This window comes from Epinephelus moara, chromosome 24 (assembly GCF_006386435.1).
Source record: "Epinephelus moara isolate mb chromosome 24, YSFRI_EMoa_1.0, whole genome shotgun sequence".
NCBI classification, from domain to species: Eukaryota; Metazoa; Chordata; class Actinopteri; order Perciformes; family Serranidae; genus Epinephelus; species Epinephelus moara.
Window position 1 is genome coordinate 27,471,423 of NC_065529.1, and position 20,687 is coordinate 27,492,109.

Genomic DNA, 20,687 nt, shown 5'->3' on the forward strand with positions numbered 1-20,687 from the left:
GTGTGTAGGATTTAAGGGGTGGTATTTTGGCAGAAGTGGAATGGCACACTGATTCTGATGTGTTTTATCGTTCTATTAGTTGTGAAAATTCTGTTCAGTTCAGTTGTGAGTACATGTCTGTCAGATGCCAGCCTTTCTATCTACCCAGAGAGCTAACAGTAGTTATTGTCACGGCTGTTTCAGCGGGTCCACCCTGATGGTGTACACATTGTTGCTGGAGATTTTAACAAGGCTCACTTGAAGACTGTACTCCCAAAATTTTACCGGTATGTTAACTGTCCAACTAGAGGGGAGAACACTCTTGAGTCTTGATCATGTGTATTCAAACATCAAGCACGCTTACAGAGCCATGCCTCTCCCCCACCTCGGCCAATCAGACCACCTCTCACTGCTGCTCATCCCAGCATACACCCCCATCAGGCGAAGAACCAGACCTGTCAAAAGGTCTGTTACTACTTGGCCTGAAGATGCACTTTATGAATTACAGGACTGTTTTGAACACACTCACAATACGTGACAAGATGCAAAGACACATTTCCTTTTTTGCCTCTCTCCACTGGAGTTACCTATCTGGCTGTCACCACTCTGTCTCCACATTGTCTCTGCGGTCCACATCCTCCTCCTCTTCATCATCATCAACCAGAATATTACTATCTAATAAGTGAGCTGTCTGAGTCATGAAATGATTCTGTGCACCCCATTTCTCTGTCTTGTTGCAGCTATGTCCTGCTGCCACATTTTCTTCACTGATTCTTGGTCAAACTTCTCTAAAGGCTTCTGACGAATGCCAACAACGCAGAAAATCTAACCTGTTCTGAATTTTAATGATGGACGAAAGTTTCGGACTCAGTGTGCAAACATGACTGACACAACGTGAAGTCGTATTTGTTTTCAGACTTGCAATAATTTTGGATGAAAGAAATGGACTCTGTGTGCAAAGGCCTTTAGAATGAGCTGTTTACATCGACACATGGAGCGGATCCTTGTATATGGAGTCTGCCATGTTGCACCGCCATGTTTCTACAGTAGCCCAGAGCAGACAAACCAAACACTGGCTCTAGACGGGGCTAATTGTGTTTTTGTGTGGCGAGTGGCGTTGGAAAAACACTTTTTTTAAAAACGTGAAACGGCTGTCTTCATTGTTTGTTTGTTTTTTAACTAGTTTAATTTGGAGAGGAAGAGACCTGTGGATAATTCAGCTCCAGGTAAAAACCTCCTGAACAATGAACACTGAAGAAATCCTCACTGGGAGATGTTTCAGATAGTTGCAATGTTCAGTCCTCACCACTAGATGCCAATAAATCCCCCTAAATCTTACACACTGCTCCTTTAAGGAAATATTGTCCACTATTAGCATCTTGACTAGACAGTGCTAGTTTGGTGTTCAGGGTCTGGTTAAAGTTAGGTAGAGATTTATTATGCAGCTATTGTCTTGTTTTACACAGGTTATATAACTATTCAAAAGACTGGTATGGGTCCCCTAATGTTTTCTGAGGGAAATGGTCACTAGGGACCTTCTAGCAACACATAACGGAATACTTAAAGCAGTTATGGAGAAACATATAAGGGTTTCCCTTTCAACATCCTAAAAAAAATCCTTAGGCTAAGGTTACCCTTAAATGTTCATGTGAGCATACCTTAGGAAAAAAAATTGGTGACACAAAGTCACCACAGTTTGATCAGGCTTTGTACCTTGTCTATTTTTGTGTTGGGATCAGATGCAGACTAAGCACAAAAGTGTCCACAAATGAGGACAACAGGTGTAAGTGAAGCAGAATGAAGTATGAGGTGCAGGGAACCCAAATGTGATGTCCTTATATTAGGACGCAGGGTCTCAGGAGGATATGGGAGTGGATAAAATAATGACTTTAAGGTATAATTATGTAAAAACAGATTATAAAATTACATTTAAAATGCCAAACACTGATATCCATAATCTCCAAACTGATAATCAACCATTGGATTATTTATACAAATATAAGTTATAAATTAACTTATATTTGATATGATAAAAGCATGAGCGTCCTCTCGTCTGATTTAACTTAGTTATTTTCACGGGTTTATTGTCCTTTAAACGAGGCAGGACTGCCCGTCAGTGACTTGTACAGTGTGATAATGGTTTACATGCTGACAGACTCCGCACAGAGGAAAAGGTTGGTCGGTGGGGGAGGGGTTTTACAAACACACCAGGCAGGAAGAGACCTGCGTGTTAACGTTTTGGCATAAAGACACGAGAGACCCCTGCGGTGCCGGGGCTCTACCCCTCGAACTGACAGCCATTACTGTGAGACAGTCGTAAAAATATACACATTAAATATCAAACCCCACAGAGACATTTTCCACCAAACAAGAGCGACCCCCACCCTTCAAGAAACCAGGGTCAAAGTTCACAGGAAGCTGGGGGGCTGCCATTTTTCCCTGCTACTGCTAACGTTAAACGTTAGATGCTAAAACGACGGGGAGGGGCGGTTGGTTTCGGATTTTGTAGCTAGCTGGTATCAACCGATCGAAATCGTTACCCGAAATCCGTCATTTCTCCGACTGTCGTCGCTAACAACCATTGTTATTGGATGAATTCGGCATGGAGAAGGTAGCGGAGCCGTCTTGGACTTCTTCGTACACCTATCAGGTGAGCAAGCACAGTGCGGAGATGCTACACAACCTCAACATTCAGAGGAAAGATGGAGGCAGGTTCTGCGATGTGATCCTACGCGTCGGCGAGGAGAGCTTCCCCGCACACAAAGCTGTGCTGGCCGCGTGCAGCGAGTATTTCGAGTCGGTGTTCAGCCGCCAGACGGAGGGCGACGGCAAGGAGCTGGAGATGCACACCATCAGCCCCAAAGTTTTTAAAGACGTTTTGGACTTCGCGTACACCTCCAGGATTGTGGTGCGGCTGGAGTGCTTCCCGGAGTTGATGACAGCTGCCAAGTTTCTGCTGATGCGGTCGGTCATTGAGATTTGTCAGGAGGTGATCAAGCAGTCCAACGTACAGATCCTCGTCCCGACCTCACGGGGAGGAGACGCCAGCCTGTTCCAGGCCACGGGGGCCACGGAGCTGGGTTTCCCTGTGGCGCAGCAGGATCTGGTGAACGGCACGGCGATGCTGGTGAACGGTCAGAGCTTTGCTAACAATGCACAGATGCATGTGGATGGCAGCGAAGACACCGCCGCCGTGTTACTGGAGGACGGCGGCGAGTCGTCGATGCCGATGCTGGAGCCCGTCGAAGGACTGTCGGTGTCCCCGTCAACGGAAATACCGGGGAACACGTTTCAGCACGACGCTGGCTCCCCGGGGTCGAAGAGGAACAGGGGGAGACCAAAGAAAGCTGGTGGGGTCGTGGAGCCTGTACACTTTAACCACAGCACCCAGAAAGACAATGGGCTGTTTCCGTGCGGGACCTGCGGTAAAGCTTTCACGGAGGCTTCCCGGTTGAAGAACCACGAAGCGCAGCACGGAGCCCACAACAACAACAACAACAACAACGTCGGTGACAGCCTCTCAGCAGCGGGTGGCATTTCCATAATGTCTCAGCCCGGGCTGGTGGAGAACGGCGTGCAGCTACACGGAGGGCTGACGCTGGATAACGGCCGCAAACGGGAGAGGACCAGGCGGCATGTGGGCTGTGATATTTGCGGTAAAGTTTTCCGCGACGTGTACCACCTGAACAGACACAAGCTCTCCCACTCCGGGGAGAAGCCGTACGCGTGCCATGTGTGCGGGCTCCGGTTCAAACGCAAGGACAGGATGTCATACCATGTGCGGTCCCATGACGGGTCTGTCGGCAAACCTTATGTGTGCCAAAGCTGTGGTAAAGGTTTTTCAAGGTGAGTTGAACTTTGACAGTATGTGACGTGTTTTTGGAGTTGTGGAAAAACAGTGCTGCAGCTGTGCCTCAATGCCTAGGATCCTAAAATCACCCAGGACACTTTCTTACTATGAGTACTGGTGCACCTCTGTGTATCTGCATATTAGTTATAGTCCCTGTAGGACAGTGACTGCAGGTATTAACCACAGCTTTGCAGCAAAGTATAAACTGATGGGAGCAGTCAGATCAGCTGTTCAGAAAGCTTATAACTCAGCTTTTGAGATGCACACACATAATGTAGTCTGCTACTTTACCACCAGCAGCCTGCATGGATCAAGGTCTGAGGTCCAGAAACAAGGCATTAGTTAAGCTTTATAAGTAATCATTATGGAGAGTTGGTACCAATAAACAGTAGGGACAGAGGTCAGACCCTGGCATGTTACACCCTGTGGTATTATCAGTAATTTTAAAACCTCCACATTCTGCACACCCTGACACATACTTAGTGTCATTACACACTTGATCCATTTGCTTTCTGTCTTATAAAATTGCAGAAACGTTGCAGAGCTACTTGTCATCTGCGTAATTTCGCCTCAACCACACAAACCACTTTCCCAGGCTCAGTGCTCTCAGGCCCTGCTGCGAACTCACTGTCACCACCTGCTGCTTTGGAGGTTAAAATACATGCAGATAGCAAATGTGAAGAGGGCTCGAGTAGTTGCATGGTAACTGCTTAAAAATAATAAATAAAAATGTGATGAGGGCAAAGGTGAAGGCTATTGACAGAGCTGTCACCAATTTTTTTGTGAAAAGATTTGCACTGGTGAGTCCTTTTAGGTTTGCTACATTCAGGAAAAAAAGATTATTTATTTCAATACTAATGTGCTTTCTAGTATGTTTTTGTTGCATTAAATATTATGTTCAGAGTACCTTGGTAGCCATTTGGTTGCAGCACGTGCCACATAACCACATCATCCGTATTTTGCCCTCTCTCTATCCATTTGATCCCTGTCTGCCTCTCCACTATGGACTGTCCAGTAAATCCTTAATAAAAAATAAATCCTTTGCACTCTGAGGATGAACGTCAGTCCCAGATATTTATTTATTTTAAGGTATTTTGAGGGCTTTTTTTGCCTTTAATCAATAGGACAGCTATTGGCGTGAAAGGGGGACAGGGAGGAGGGACAACATGGAGCAAAGGGCTGAAGGTTGGAATTGAACCTGCAGCCCTTGCGGTATGGACAAAGCTGTGTGCATGGGCCACCTGCTCTACCAGAGGAGCTAATGGGTGCCCCCAGTCCCAGATATATAGAATATTAGACTATTTTACACTTGCTTTATTAATTCTGTGGTACATTGACCAGGAGTAGCTTTTACAGTCACTTAGCCCTAAGTAAAAATACTTTCTTTTACTGTATTACTTTCATTACACTTTATTGTTTTCTGTTTTTACTAGATGTGATTGTCACATGACTTCACTACATTAGTCAGCCTCTGAAACTTTGCACCACACAAATATAACATTTAAACATTAAGAAAACATGGATATAATTCCATGCTCACAAAGTCACACATGTATCGCTAAGTATTTGGTGGCACTACAGTTAAGTTTGCACAGGAAGTTCAACACCCACCAGAGTCGTACATGCTTATGTTTTTGCTTCTGCTGTTAACCAAGTGATTAAAATAGATAAATAAAATGTGTGTCATTCACAACAAAGTTGGCAACAGCGATATTTTCTTACAGTTTAAATGAGGAAGGATAATGGTAAGAGATGATGTCTGTATGGAACTATGTTCAAAATAAGTCCCAGATGGGCAAGAAATAATTTCCTTTTCCCTTTCAGACCAGACCACCTGAATGGACATATCAAACAGGTTCACACAACAGAGAGACCCCACAAGTGCCAGGTAACATTAAGGATCTATGTATATATCAGAGATGAAAACCCACACCTAGTTATGTTTTTAAACCATGACGTGAGTAAGGTGTTAACGTGTTTCATTTCTGTGTTTCAGATTTGTAATGCCTCTTTTGCCACAAGAGATCGCCTCCGGTCACACCTTGCATGCCATGAGGACAAAATCCCCTGCAAAGTTTGTGGCAAGTTCCTGCGAGCTGCCTACATGACAGACCACCTCAAGAAACACAGTGAAGGGACGCATAACTACTGTGGCATCTGCAACAAAGGTAGTTATTTAAAATACCTCAGCATGCACAACACTGCTACAAGCCCCCCAGAAACAACTCTGTCCCGTGTCCAGACGGATATTCAGTTGGTACTGAAGTCACTGACATTCAGAGGGTGAAAACTTACAGAAATCCGATTTTGGTATTTGGTTGGCTCTGCTGTGTGTTCTTAGATAAATAACAAATGTCTACAGTTATGGTCATGTCTTTGCAGTTATAACCCAGTCCAAAACACTCAGGATTTCCTGTACCTCTCTGAAGGCAGACTGTCATGAGTGTGACATGGCTGCAAAAATCATATCTAAAAATCTCCACTTTCTGGCACTGAGTTGACTTGTGTGCTAAACATGGCAATGAATCAGGCATTCAAATATGTGGAAGTACACATAGCACTTAATATACGTCCTTGCAAGAAAGAGAGAACATTTTTGCCACTATTTTTGTTTTATCGAAATAAAGTTGCAAATGTCCACCCAAACATGACATTAGTCACTTACGACTGCTTTTGGTCTTCACTTTGTACAGTTGATGGTATGGAAATGGAGTGTACAAGAGTCACAATATATTTGATTTAAAGTGTGTATTTTCTGCCAGGACACAGGAGGACACACCTCTGACCTGTCTCAAAGCCTTGTTCAGGGTGTGTGTTGTGCCCTGTTTCTTGTGCTCCCTGATGTGTTGGTACCACTCAACTGTGTCTTTCAGGGACAGGTTGCAGGTTGTGCAAAATATTTTAAATTCTTTGTTTCCAGGGTCTGTTTGGTCTGAAGACAAGGTGAAATGTGCACACTGAATGTGACAAATTCATCAGATAATTGGCCTTTACCTTGAACATTACGTCTTGGTGCTACATGTTGAAAATGTTTTTCAGGCCACTTCACCAAAATCAACTCATGCCTCTAGTCTCTTCCTGGAGGCTTGGTTCCTTCATCTGTACAGAGAGGTCTTATGAAAGTTGTGTATCCTGTTGCTTTGTACACAAGACAATAAGAGCAAAGTTACATTTACAATCAAGATAAGAAGAAACGTAAAATGTACAGAGCTGCAACTGAAACGATGGATAAAGTGGATTAAATTACACTCAAGACAGTGGAGAAAAGCTGCATAAAAACAAAACATAGGTGGAGTTAATTTTTCATAGAAGTCTCCTTCCTGAGGTCAGATTGCTGGCGAGTGGCAGTATAGCCTTCTAACAAAGAGTGAAACATGGACAAAAGTACTGTGATTTGTTCTCAAAGAACATCTTTCACAGTGTGCATCACATTTTGTTTGCTTTGGAGGGAGATTTTAATTTTTGCTGCCTGCCTATAATACAGTGATGATCCTGACTGTTGAGAGATAAAGTTCAAAGAGAGAGATATTAATGTAACTTCCCCTCATTGACTACGTTTACATGCACAAAATATTCAAGCTTTTGCCCTTATTCCTAAAAAGACAATATTTCTACAAAGCCGTTTACATGGCTGATGAAAATGAGTATCAATTTACGTGCCCTAACATGTAGTTTATCATGTCAAAATATGGAAAAGTGGAACTTCTGGAGCCGTCCATGCCTTTTCGCTTCTTTGCATCAGTTTTTCCAACAATGGCGAACTTGTTTGACTGAGTGAACACAGCCTCCCTCTTTCATTCCTTCAACCACTTTCTTGAAAAGGTCGACATTGCAATATTTGCACACATCCAAAAACTTGTTGATACTCAGGTCTTTCATGATTTTTAAAAGGTGTGTTTCTCCTTCAATGTGAGCTTTTCTTTTGGTCATGTAACTCTACCACAGCCGTTGTGTACAAGACACAGACCTGACCGTAAACAGGCAAGACGCCATGTGTGAGGCCATATGTCTTAATCAGGAAATGATAAATCCGGAAAAAGGCCTTATTCTGAATATCCAAATAGAAGATGCTGTTTACCTGACCCCCATCAAATTCAGAATGATAGTGGAATATTTGTGTGCATGTAAACTAAGTCAGTGAATCATTACTGTTCCAGAGTTATTGGTCAAACCAGTCCGAGTATCTGTCGGATCATCGACATCGAACAGCCAGAGCGAGGCCTTCAGTGTGTCAAACAACTGCCTTGTTCTTTGTTCTTCTGGTCCCAGGTTTCTCCACTGCGTCCTACCTTAAGGTGCATATAAAGACACACCATGGCTCTCCACTGCCCCCCTCTGCCACAATGCACACCTTCCCTGAGCCAAGGGGGGAGCTGCAGATGCACAACGGCACCCCTTACCACATGGGACGCCAGTGCTCAGTGGAAGGCAAGCAGCCGCCCGCCCCATCCCAAACTCTCATGTTTCTGGCTTTCATTTTGCTCTGCTGCTCTTTGGAGAAACATGCTGTTGCATCCTTTGTGTATGTTTAAAACACAAGCATACATCAACCTCTGCTGCCAAGCTTTGCGCTCAAACATTTTTATACAACTTCATGTGCTGGTCGTCTTTCTGCTAGCTAACTGTCGATGTCTTTCAGTCTGAGGGGGCAGTGTATGCAGATCCTTCCTGTGGTAATTAGGTAGAAGGGAAACAGATTGAAGAACTTTACACCTCTGTGAGGACATTTTCTCTAATTATTCTCTAGTTCCGTAAACTGCAGATTTAATAGTATATAATTAGGCAGGTAGTTGGTTTTGCTCAACAGAAATATTAATGTGTTCTCAGAAGATTCACTGACTCATGTCAAAGGTTAGTGTTGCAGATGTGGACAGAAGGAACCTGTTTCTGCTGCACATATGAGCAGTGCATCTGTTACCATAGAGTGAATGCACGTCAATAGGCAGACGACTCATTTACTCGCATACAGAAGTGAGACTAAAACGGAAATCATGACCTTTTCTGTAGCTTGACAAATAAAGACGCATGTGTACCTCACTACATTATGACACAGTGTCAAGCCTTAGCTCTTTATGAGGCTGGAAATTAAGTTCCTATCATCACATGCAGTCATTGAACACGTAGAAGTTGTCTAGACTTCATGGTTGGAAGTTCTTCACCATGACCACATTAGAATTTAGAGTGCTGGGTCACTTTTGTTTATGTTTGTGTCTGTTCAGCATGGCTATGGCATCATATGGTGTCTGTTTCTGCTTGGCTGGTCCATCAGCAGTTTTTCAGCAATGCACAGTGTTGCATGCGTGTCATGATGTGTGCTCCATTTGCCCTGGATTCACTGAAACCTTGTGTAGAACCAGCAGCATAGAGACAGTGCACAGTTAACTGTGAGCCACAACCACCGTTAGTAAGGCTGTTATTAGATGTGTTGATTGCACTTGTAACTGACTTCCTGTAATTATATGAATAATCTGAAAAAACAAAACAAAACGCATGAGCAGAGAGTATTTGAAAAAATGCTATTTGGCCAATTACCAATTGAAGGATGGCTATCACAGTTATTAATTATAATGAGAGCTGATTTTGCTCACAGAACTGATGTAAGGTGAAACCATTAGCCACCTAGTAAGTCATTAAAACTGATTATGATCACTTTGTTTACCTTTTTGTAAATTGCATCATGGTAGAAAGGTTAAGACACACTCAAAGAAATTATTTGGTCTCTTTTGCCAGATTAATACATTTTAATTACATATAAAATTTCCATACAATTTAGTCAAGTAATTCTAATGTAAACCAAAAAATGCCGTTAAAATTAAGATGAATAGACTGCGACAATTTATGTAACCATAGCTCATAGAGTTTACCTAATTTACTAAAGTTAGTCATTACTGTAAATAAATTCTGTGTATTTCAAATATGTTGGTGTTGGTCCACATTTTAAAAACACAGAATACATAAACAGTAATTACATAAACTTTATTAAAGTAAATAACCATAAAATTTCAATTAATATTATTTGCTTGACTCACTGAAATCAACAGACCTTTGTTTGGGACAGGCCTTTAGATTCTTTCACATGAAACTGTTGCTCAGCGAAGATCAGGAAATACAATCAAATTGTTTATTATTACTTGTATGAAAAATAGGCTTCAGATAATATATCGGTTACGAATCATTCATTTGATCTAGCTGCGACAGAGCGCATCAGAGAGAGTGAGTTGCAGCACTCAAGGATTACGGCACCCGGCGAACCGACACAACGCCACTTTATTTTGTTAAAACAATACTCACAATTTGGATTAATTTTTATTAAAAACCCCTTTGATTCATTTATCCGAGGACCCTTAAAAGGAATATGAATAACTTACAGGGTAATCGAGGAATGGACACATAATTTGAGGCAGCCAACAACCTGGTTTTATACATCTGAAAAACTTATAAATAAAATTAACAGCTTGGCAACCAGACCAGGCGTCTAATTGAGACAGGCCTTTATTTGTCAAAATGTGTAGCCACACCCGGCTAGTAAATGGAACTAGGCTTTTAATTGAAGTTTTACGGTAGGTAAATTCTATGAGTTCTAGTTACATAGATTGTCATTGTCTATTCATCTCAGTTTTATTTGATTCAACTGCATAAATGGTTTGTGGGTTATGTTAGAATATAAATAAAACGTTAGCTAGTAAGATTAGCCCGACAGCCGTGCATCCATGCACAGAGCTGAAATACGAAAGACCGTTATACTGAAGCACATTTAAAAAACAAGACTGTTGTCAGTTGTTTCAGTTGTGGACCCAACCACACACAAAATAGTCATTGTCCTCTAGACTTTTGTACGCTTTTATTGGCTTGTTGTGTAATGTAATGATTTATCACTTCCTGCCCTCCATCTGAATTTCGTGCATCATAATAGTCACATGACTGCAAACAGGCGCACAATAGACCAAATAATTTCTCTGTGTGCATATCCTCTATAGGTATCATTTTTTGAGCAAGAGTTATTTCAAGAAATTGACCAAGCCTCTTTTTAATTAGTGGTATTATCATTCAGTCAATAGGGCTTCATTAGCACCACACTGACCTTATAGTTTCTGGCCTCGCATGTGAAAAGCAAGTGGAGACTTGACGAGCTCATTATGAGTTAGTGGGTTAGCCGTTTCCTTTGAATCCAGGATGTTAAAACCAGTGTTGGTTGCCATGGTGTTTTCCAGTAGGTTTGTGATTAGAACAACATGTCACACCACGTGACGACACACAGATACAAAGTCTAAATTTTCCTCCATTTAGTTTCAAAAGATTAGTCATGTTTTTCATGCGTGTTATGGGCAGTGTTATTGTTTTTATTTGCTTGCTCCGGTTATGCTGTTATGCAAGTTTGTGTTTTTTTCTGCTCCTTTTCAAGGTGGTTCAGTACAGCTGAGGTTGTGAGAGGATTAGTGGACTCATTATATAATTGATTGCCGAGTCATTCTGCAGTGATTATTCTCTCCTACACTGAGTGTCACTAAATGAGCACTAGTATAAATGTGTTTTCCTGTAGCACTGTGGACAACACTTTGACTGTCACGTGGCAGATAGATCTTATCTAAGCAGTTACCAAAGTGCTGCTTAGCGAGGCTCTGAACAACAGGTTCAAGTAAAGCTAACCACTGAAATGGAAAGAGACTGTGAATATATGAGTTATAAAATTTGAGTAAACACTACTAAACATTGTGAGAGCTCACAGGATTTGGTAATTGGCTTTAATTATTAAATTCAGAGTGACTAAACTCATCAGATACATGTTTAAGTGGAGACACTACAGGTGAACAGGGTAAAACGTTTAACTAAATGTGAGCATGAAACGTCCCCCGTTGATTACTAACATTAAGACAATTATTTTTTTCTATAACAAGTTTTCTAAGATGTTATGTTTAGATATGCAAATGTGGCATTATCTAATTAAATATGCAGTAATTTGCATGAATTTCCAAACAGAAATCTGAACATTGGAGAAAGCCAGGTTCAAAATTCTTGTTTCATGTTGTTGACATATTAAAAGTCAAAGGTTTTTATGGAGTGAACTTCGATTATCTCTTTTTTTGTTTAATCACTCCATAAATCAGAAAATACTGTCTAGTCATAATAAAAAAAATAAATAAATAAATTTTCAGGAATAAAATGTTATATAAACCAGGCTATGACTGATATATATGAACAGACCCCTCATTAAAAATCATCAGAATATAGATAGGAATGAGATTGGAAAGTCTGCTGTGTGTAAGTGTTGCTGCAGTGGAGATTAAGGCTGAATCCAAATGTCCACCCTCTGGACTTGCAGTTTCTGCCCTCGCAGACATCAGTTGTACGTAGTGTTATGTATTTACTGTCATCATGTAAAGTCTGCGAGGGCAGAGACTGCAAGGGGCTGACAGACAGCTCTCGAGACTGTTTTACTCATTGCCGTGGAAACTCAACTATCAATGATGTCATAGAAGTTGATGAGCAGTCCCTACTCATTTGTTCCTGTAGATAACAAGATATGAATCCCATGTATAACCTTTTATGTGACAAAACAAATATGTATCAATACATCTCTATATAACAGGCTACACACATATAAAATCAGAAATGTTTATAAATAAGGACAGGACTGTAACTTAATAAATTGGGCTTTAAAGACCTTCTTTTGTTGTTTTTCGGCCAATTTTTTTTTAGCCTTTTCCACCACCTGATAGGCCACAATAATAAAATGCATTTTCAGTCCCTCTGCAGCCTATATGTGTACTTATCTTTATCATGATGTGGTTCAGTATTATTTCTGGCCCACATAATTCATTCACAACATTTTAATAGGCCTAACTATCAATAACTATTTTACACATTCATAAGTTGTTGTTTTTTGTTTTTTTTTGGGTTTTTTTAGGCAGTTGAAAAACCCACAACGTAACGTCCGTATTGCAGTTAATTGTGGGTATTAAATCAGTGAGGTCTGCCAAAGTCTGCACCCCAAGTGGACTCTCTGGAAGTCTGTAGAAAGTCTGCTTGAGGCCCCTTGTGGACTGGCTGAATTGTGGATTTGGGCAGCCCTCAGCACTCCCTAACCTCCCAGGAGTGCGCCCGCAAAATCTGCCCGCAAAATCTGCCAGTAAAGTCTGGACATTTGGGTTCAGTCTAAGAGGAAAAAAAACTTTGAGAAAATGGCCTTTAAAGATATGTATTGTTAAATTCCATACATATTTTATAAAAAATTAGACAGTGAAGGTGAATAGGGTAAACATTTTAACGAATAGATATCATAATGAAACAGTTGATTACTTACATTAAAACGTATGTTGAAATATGCATATTGGACATTATCTAGTTAAATATGAGCTTTTTACATACATTTCCTGAACAGAAATCTGAACTAAAATAAACATCCAAATGTGTATTTTGGACATTTCTTTCCACTAGTCTGAAAGAATAACCAAAATCTCAAAACTGACCAGTGCGTGAAAAAACTGTTGTTACCTGTAGTGTCTCCTTTAAGCTGAAAATATGATTTACACTTAGGAACGGCCAGCGGTGTGTACTGTCACTATATTTACTGCAGTTTTTCACTATAGTCCTCATTTAGTGTCATCTCATTTGTAAGATGAGCAAGTTGTGTTTGTGAACATTACATATTGTTATACACAGTATGGGCATTTCTCACATAACTAAATGTGCTTGTATCACTCAAATGACACACAATTAATGTTATTGTAGCTGAAAAGATTATTAGCCATATGGAGCATATACATCCGACGTAGTTTTTTGCAAATATCAATTGTTAAGTCAGTTATTTCAAGTTATTTACATTATATAGTCGAGGGATTTTGTATTATTACAGTTTTAGTGATGGGACTCAGTCACTATAGATTTATTCAAACTATCAAAACTGTCTAGTTTACTGAAAGCATTTCAAGAACTATTGAGGTAATTCTGTGCGTATGGTTTCCGCCGGCCTGTTGTGTCTGCCCCCTCCCCTTCCTTTCTCCCTGGCCGGGTGTTGTGTAGACCTGTGCGCCAGTCGCCAGCTGCTTCTCACCTCGTCTGAGGCAGAGGGTCGCTTTCATGGGCTCACTGGACACCCAGTTCTTCCCCAGCCTGGCCCTCCAGCCTTGGGCCTGCAGCCTGAGCTGCTCTTGGGGAAGGCAGGTGGGGCTCCATATTTCTGGGATTGTCGCTCTGGCGGGGTGCCTGGCTTCCCTGTCCATGGGCCTGCTGCAGGTCAGTACAGTCCAGCAGGAGGGTGGGTGGGGGCATGGTGCTAGCACTGCCCACTGGTTGGTGGACACTGGACACTGGGCAGATGGACTGAGACATATGATTGTGTAGTTTAATGCTGTAGCCACATTTTTTCCTTTTCTGTAGTTAGTGAATGATCTTTAAGAATAATTTGTTCTTCTTGTACTTGGTGCTTTCTCACTAAAGTTCTGAAGTTTAAATGTTTGAAGTTTCTGCAGGTGCCAACCAGCTACTGGATTAAAGATGTAATTGTCAAAACCTGTGCTTATATAATCCATTTGTCCTAATTCATTCCTCCCTTTCCTCCCTTTTCCACTTCTTTCTCTCTCTGTCTCATTCTCTACCCTCCTCCTATCTTGCTGTGTGAACCGCAGACGGGCAGGAAAACGCTGGGAAGTGTCCTCATCTGGAGTCAGAAGAATCAGATCCTTCATTTGGGGAACTGTCCAACGGCGACGAGCTTAAATCTCCACACAAACCTGACGGGCCGGAGCTCGAGATGCCCTCTCTGGCCTGTAACGGAGCCTCCGCGGGGGCCTTGGGCTCTCCAGAGGGATCTAAAGCCAAGACGGACCCTGAGAAGAAGTTTACCTGCGGCATCTGCGGTCAGGCCTTCCGCACCAAGTCCTACCTCAACAAGCACCAGCACAGAGTTCACAAAGCCCAGAAGGCTCAGGGGGTTTCAGGGTCGGGCTTGAATGAGCTGGCCCCCTCCCTGACCTCTCCCTTCTCCCCTCAACAAAACATGTCCCTGCTGGAGTCTTTTGGCTTTCAGATAGTCCAGTCTGCTTTCGCCTCTTCACTGGTGGATGCTGAGGCGGGTCAGAGTGGAATCGACTTCGGAGGGAAGTGACACATTTACTGAAGTTCTTGCAAAGCCTCTCATTTTTAGGACAAAGCCGGGTTGCCCACAGAAGATGCTCTGTATTTGGGAATAACTTTGCCTCAAGGCTACTCTTTCTGTTTGTTACGTCGCTTAATGTGTATCCGATATTTTTGTCACAGACTGCCATACGATTCCTACTTTTTCTACCTTTTCAGAGTATGAAAAGTGCGCGCACGGTGTTTAAATTTTCTTTATAAAGAAACAACATGAAGGTTTTATTTCCTTTATCTGACGTGGATCTGTCGAAGTTATGTTTGGTATTCCCTCAGTTGTTTTTTGGCTTGTGTGTTATTGAGCTTTCTTAGCTGCACAAATGTTTCTTGACATGAGACGAATTATTTACTGCAACCTTAAAACAAGTAGTAAGTAACTACTTATTGTCCGTTCGCCCACTTTAACTGCTCTGATGTACCCGGTGAATTGACCCTCAGCCACTACAGTGATTTTAATGCTTCGTATTCTCCGTTCCCTTGAAGGCTGTAAACATGTCTTTACCTCAGAGCAACAAGAGGGCTGAATTCTGTACGTATGTTGTGTCGGCTTCTTTTGAGAAGGATTTTGATTTTCTTAAGGACAGGGATTTAAATTGGACTCAGTTTTGATTGCAGGATTTCTTTTACTGTTAATTATTCTGAGAAACATTCCTAACAAGCCCACGGCATATTTCATGACATGTTTATTGTAATTTTCTTCAGCTTCATACAGAAAGTGTCGGTTCGCTGGCTACTGAGAAGCATTGACAGCTGTCAAGGACCTTAATGAACTGCGGTTGAACTTTGAGTTTGAACTGTTACAGCAGCCACACAAAGCTCACCTGGCACCAAAAAATCTGGCAAAAAATAACTTAAAACCTCACTGAAGAAATTTACACCATGTTGCTTTGTGCATAAAAGGAGATTTATTTCTTGTGCCAACTTCACTAGATATTATGGAGACCCTGAAATCCTGAATTGGGAACAAGTTACTGTCTTGTTCTCAAAAGATATTTAACTTGCGCGCACAAAAATATCACCTTTCAGGACATAAGAGCCTCTGTAAGATTTAAATAGTAAAAAGTCTGCAAATTGATTTATTAAAACTAAAAACTGTCCTATCAGAAATGAGAAATACCTACACAATGTCAGGGGGAACAACTATATTTATATCTCCAGTATCACCACAGCTTGCTTTCTTTTAGTTTCTTTTTTAGGTCCAGGTCTTTAAAAATGTGCATATTCCTTCTAGAAGAAGCCTTTTTTCCGTTATTTAAACAAAGTGGGGGGTGGTGTCATTCACCATTATCGTAAGCAGTTGTGAATCTTAACCAGAGAGCACTGATCAGTCCCTCCAGGATTTCGCAGGCTGTTCTTGGGATTGTTGCGGCCCTAAATGTCTGATTTCGCGGCAGCTTTTCTATAAAATTGTGATGTATGTCGCAATGTTTATTGCAATGTTTTTGGGTGCAGTGCAGTTGCAAAAACAGTTGTACTGCTGTGACAGATTTTGAGCTTATTTATATGAGCTTTCATTGTTTCCCACAGAATTAGAATCTTAACTGTGAGTGTAGGGGTGCTGCCATTTGACGCAGTCCTAAACTCCCATCAAGTTCATCCTTCAGTGCGATAATACAAAATTGCTAAATCTCCTAATAACAAGAGAGGGAGCAGTTTGCTGCATTCAATTCTGCAAAGAAATGCAATTTTACTTGTTTTAAATAGTCAAATTTGCAGTAAAGTTGCAATTATTGGACAACATTGCGAGATCACGCAGAATTTGCAGGGATTGGCTGAATTTGCGTCAACATCACAAAATCCTGGAGAGATTGATTAATGTGATAGCTGGAGGGATTTGTTCTAAAATGGAGCAGATCTGTTAGATTTGAAAAGCTCTATCAGTTTTTGATTTGATGATTTGTAAATATTTTGTAAAAAAAAAAAAAAAAAAAAAAGAAGGAAGAATTAAGGAGAGGAAAGCCATTATTACTATGATCTATATCCTGTGTACAGGAATACTTTTGAAAATAATTTTTCCCAGGTTCCCACATTTTTTTAACCTGTAACTGTATTCTTGGATCATGCCCTGAGCCTGTTAGGAATGAGCTTTGTATCCCCCCCCTAAAATGATAAAGTTTCCAAGCCTGGTTTGTTGGGTATGAAATCAGTTGTGTACATTCAACAGGGACCAAGGTCAGGTATATTTTCAGTATATATTTTTAGAAATGTAGATTATATTTTATTAACTTATTCATGCCCTCTGTTTTGTGTACAGGTTTTTTTTTAATTGTCAAACAAAAATCTTGTGATTTGCTCGTTTTGATATTTTTCACTCTAAATTATGTTCAGTGGAGATGTGTGGTTATGTGTGTTTGTGTGTTGTGCAGCAACAAGGGGGGGTTAGAAGAAGGAGCCACACCCTGATCCACCAGCCTCTGAACCGACCAAACGTAATGCTTCTTTTACAGAGCCAAGTCATTACGCTCACTTTATTTCTTCCTCTTCATCACCTGCACTTCCTGTGTTGCTCACCCACCTCCTGTCAGATTTGCTTGTGCTGTTAGTACATGACATGTCTTGTGTTTGCACTAATGGTCCCTAGTTTTAGGTGCAAGCTTTCCATCCGAGTGTCTTGCAGTGAAAATGTGTTTAATCCAAAAAGACATTCCTTTGATGAGAACAGACTTAATTGAATGGTTCCTTAAATCGGTGCACAATAGGAGCCTCACATCCACCCTGCTGCGCTGCTTAGTTTGATTTGAAATCGTGCTCCACTGTAATGAAAAGGCTTCTACGCTGCTGAAATGGTTTTCTATTGTAAAGGGAACTCCAGTATTTTTTAGCCTGCACCCTATTTTCCCATGTTTTGTGTCTAAGTGACTCACGGGAACACTGATTTCCAGTATTAAGAGAGAGTGCTGCAGCTGGCAGTGGCGTCACAGGCTGCAGCGTAAACACTCGGGGCATTTGCACTTTGTCATGAGTACTTGTGTTTGCCACAGACAGGCTCAAATTGTTATTCTGATTGTCTGACAACATTACTAAAAAGATCCTACACCTCCTGTACCTTATGCTTATTCCTGTCTGTTTTGTGTCCAAGTCTCGCTCAAGGAGAAGTCTCGTTCTGAAATCTCGAGGACTTTTTTTTTTGGACCATTGAAAATCTTTTAGATACAAGTGCTCTCTGCACTCCAATTTTCACTAATGTTTCCACCGTATTCTTTCTGCAACAAGTCACCTCTGACTAGAATTCAGAAGTAGACTTCTCCTTTAGCGAGACTTTGACACAAACAGACCAAAAGAAACGAAAGGTACAGAAAAACGTTTCCTTTCTCTATAGGGCCCTTTCCCTAATGTTGTAAGACACTCATAATAACAGTCTGAGCCTGTTAGTGGTTAAAACAAGCACTATTAATGGACGTAAACCGTCAGGGCGCACCTGCCCCCCGCTGTAGCACTCTCTCAATACTGGACCAATGTCAAAAATTGTTCTTCACATTTGTCACTTATGCTGGTTTCTTATATGAAGTCCAGACAATATCCGGAGAATCAGATCTGGACATTGTCTGGAGAAGATTGTCTGCGTCAGATGCTTTTTCATTTACTGGAGGTGCTCCATACATTAGGTTTAGGCCGGGGTTGACTCCTAAGTCGATCATGTAGGAGGCAGGACGTGACGCGAATAACACCGTGGTCATGTAGCCGGATCATTCAGTGGTCTCTTGCCGTTCCTTGAATCTGTGTGAATCTTGTCATCTCTCCAGTATGAGATGTTCGGTGTCGTCTTTTTGTAAATTACTCTTCTTTTTCACCCTCTGAAGTTTGTTTTCCTCCTGTTTTGCACAAGCCACATGATAGAAACATCATCAACATGGCCACTCGCTCACTGGGAATTCTCTGGACAATTACCTGCTTGATTCACACATGGGGTCAATTGAACATTAGGAGGACTTTGTACTAGGGCGCTGGCAAAGTAAAGTCTGTTTAATGTCCAAACCAACTGATTCAGACATTGGCGTTCTCACATCCAGTTCCTCCAGCTAATGTCTAGATCATTTCAGGTTTGCAGTGTATGTGTGAAAGCGGTTTTAGACACAAAAACATGGGGAGAAATAGGTGCAGGTTGAAAAATAGCGGAGTTCCCCTTTAAATACCACAACAGGATGTTACTGGGTAGAAGAAATTGTGTGTGAAGATCAATTCTGTGTCACTATTAATTTGGTTAAAACAATCAAAAATGCAAACATAGAACCTTTTCACAATCATGACACACTTCCTTTTAGTCTTGTACATACTGAAACAAAATAAGCAATCGCAGCTCACACATCAGCTGATCAACACCTTTCTCGTGTTTTTTCTTGTGTTGTAAAACCTGTATCATGTCTCAAATCAAACCCAGTCCAACAGTGAAGGGGCTAGCAGTGTGTGTGTGGTGATGGCCTCTGTTAAAAGAAAGTGTACATGTGTGCCATCTGTGTGAGTGTGTGTGTGCGTATGTGTGCGTTTTTGTGTTTGATCTGTGTTTCCAGCTTTCTGTTTAATTATTATTTGTGAGTGCTCTAGTCTGTTAATTCAGTACATTCCTATATTATTTATGGTTATGTTGTGATTGTAACAAGTGTATATACCATTCATATACACATTCTATAAATATATATATAAATATATATGAACCAACCAATATGATCAGTGTTTGTCAGTGGTGGTCCTGTACATATTTAGATTTTTTTTCTTGTCCATCATGTGGAGGGATGTTAAGTTATGGCCATTTGATTGAAAGTGTAAACTGCATGTTCGGGCATGCTGAGCTGAGCTGGGTACTGAATGTCGATCACTGGTTGGTGGCAGTTTTAGTTTCACTGTTCGCCGTACTGTCACTCTGCTCTGGTAGCGCTCACACTGCCAGCTGCACGACTCACGTCTCTGACCAAGTTTTCCTCCTTTTTTGATCCACTCTGCACTAGTATTTACTCCTTAACAGGTGATAAGGGTTGTTTCTGTTCCTGATTGTTTAAGAAGAAGTGGAAGATGCTATAAGGAAATAATGTTGCGTTCGTTCCTCACTGAGATGTATGATTTTTGTTTCACTCGTGTCGGTACTCAAAGGTGTTTTTCGTTGAGTATTTAGGCCTAAATGTTTTTTTGTTTGTTTGTTTTTTTGCTTTCTGCTTTTGGTCTGTTGCAAAGTGCCTTCCAAATACTGATTGTGCACAGCAGTGGATTAAAAAAGGTCCTCTTTTCTAAAGGTTAAGAATTGTACAGAGTGACTTGCATTGACACTTTTGTATAAAAAACACACACAGAAAAATGTACAATATGTTAACTTGGTATTTTATCATCGTACTCAACAAGATTGCTCTTAAGACATGTGAGCTACATGTTTTGTTATAACGTCTTTGGACATATTTCAATATAAGCATACTTTTCTATAGATATTTGTTTTTGTACTCTGTTATTGAGTCTCATCTCTCTTGTTGGTACAGAGATGAGCAACAAATAAATTGCAATTGAAAAAGCTCATAACTTTTCTTGTGTAGTTATTACAAGTAGATAATGAAACAATCAATCTGTTAAGACCTGTCCTGGACATGGAAGGATTTTCAACAAACACCCTGCTCCCAGTGGTGAAATGTAAAGTACATAGGTCTTAGAATTTCCCCTTAAAGTTAAGACTAGGTCCTTGTAAAGATAAATTATTCACAGAGCATCTTGGACCTTAAAAGAGCTCCTAAGGTGAAAAACTGTTCGG

General features: G+C 41.1%; 1 protein-coding gene across 3 annotated transcripts; it reads left to right on the forward strand.

Annotated features, from left to right (window-relative positions):
* The first annotated feature begins 2,252 nt into the window (after window positions 1-2,252).
* Window positions 2,253-20,452, forward strand: patz1 (POZ/BTB and AT hook containing zinc finger 1). 3 transcript variants are annotated; one of them, XM_050037923.1, is made up of 6 exons: window positions 2,253-3,825; window positions 5,654-5,717; window positions 5,826-5,997; window positions 8,099-8,257; window positions 13,850-14,062; window positions 14,455-20,452. In XM_050037923.1, exons 1-6 carry the CDS (start codon window positions 2,582-2,584, stop codon window positions 14,931-14,933), a joined length of 2,331 nt encoding a protein of 776 aa, XP_049893880.1. In that variant the 5' UTR covers window positions 2,253-2,581; the 3' UTR covers window positions 14,934-20,452. The 3 variants fall into 3 exon arrangements, with proteins under 3 accessions (XP_049893880.1, XP_049893881.1, XP_049893882.1); XM_050037924.1 differs by lacking the exon at window positions 13,850-14,062 and having other exon boundaries at window positions 2,255-3,825; XM_050037925.1 differs by lacking the exons at window positions 8,099-8,257; window positions 13,850-14,062 and having other exon boundaries at window positions 2,260-3,825.
* The last annotated feature ends 235 nt before the right edge of the window (window positions 20,453-20,687 follow it).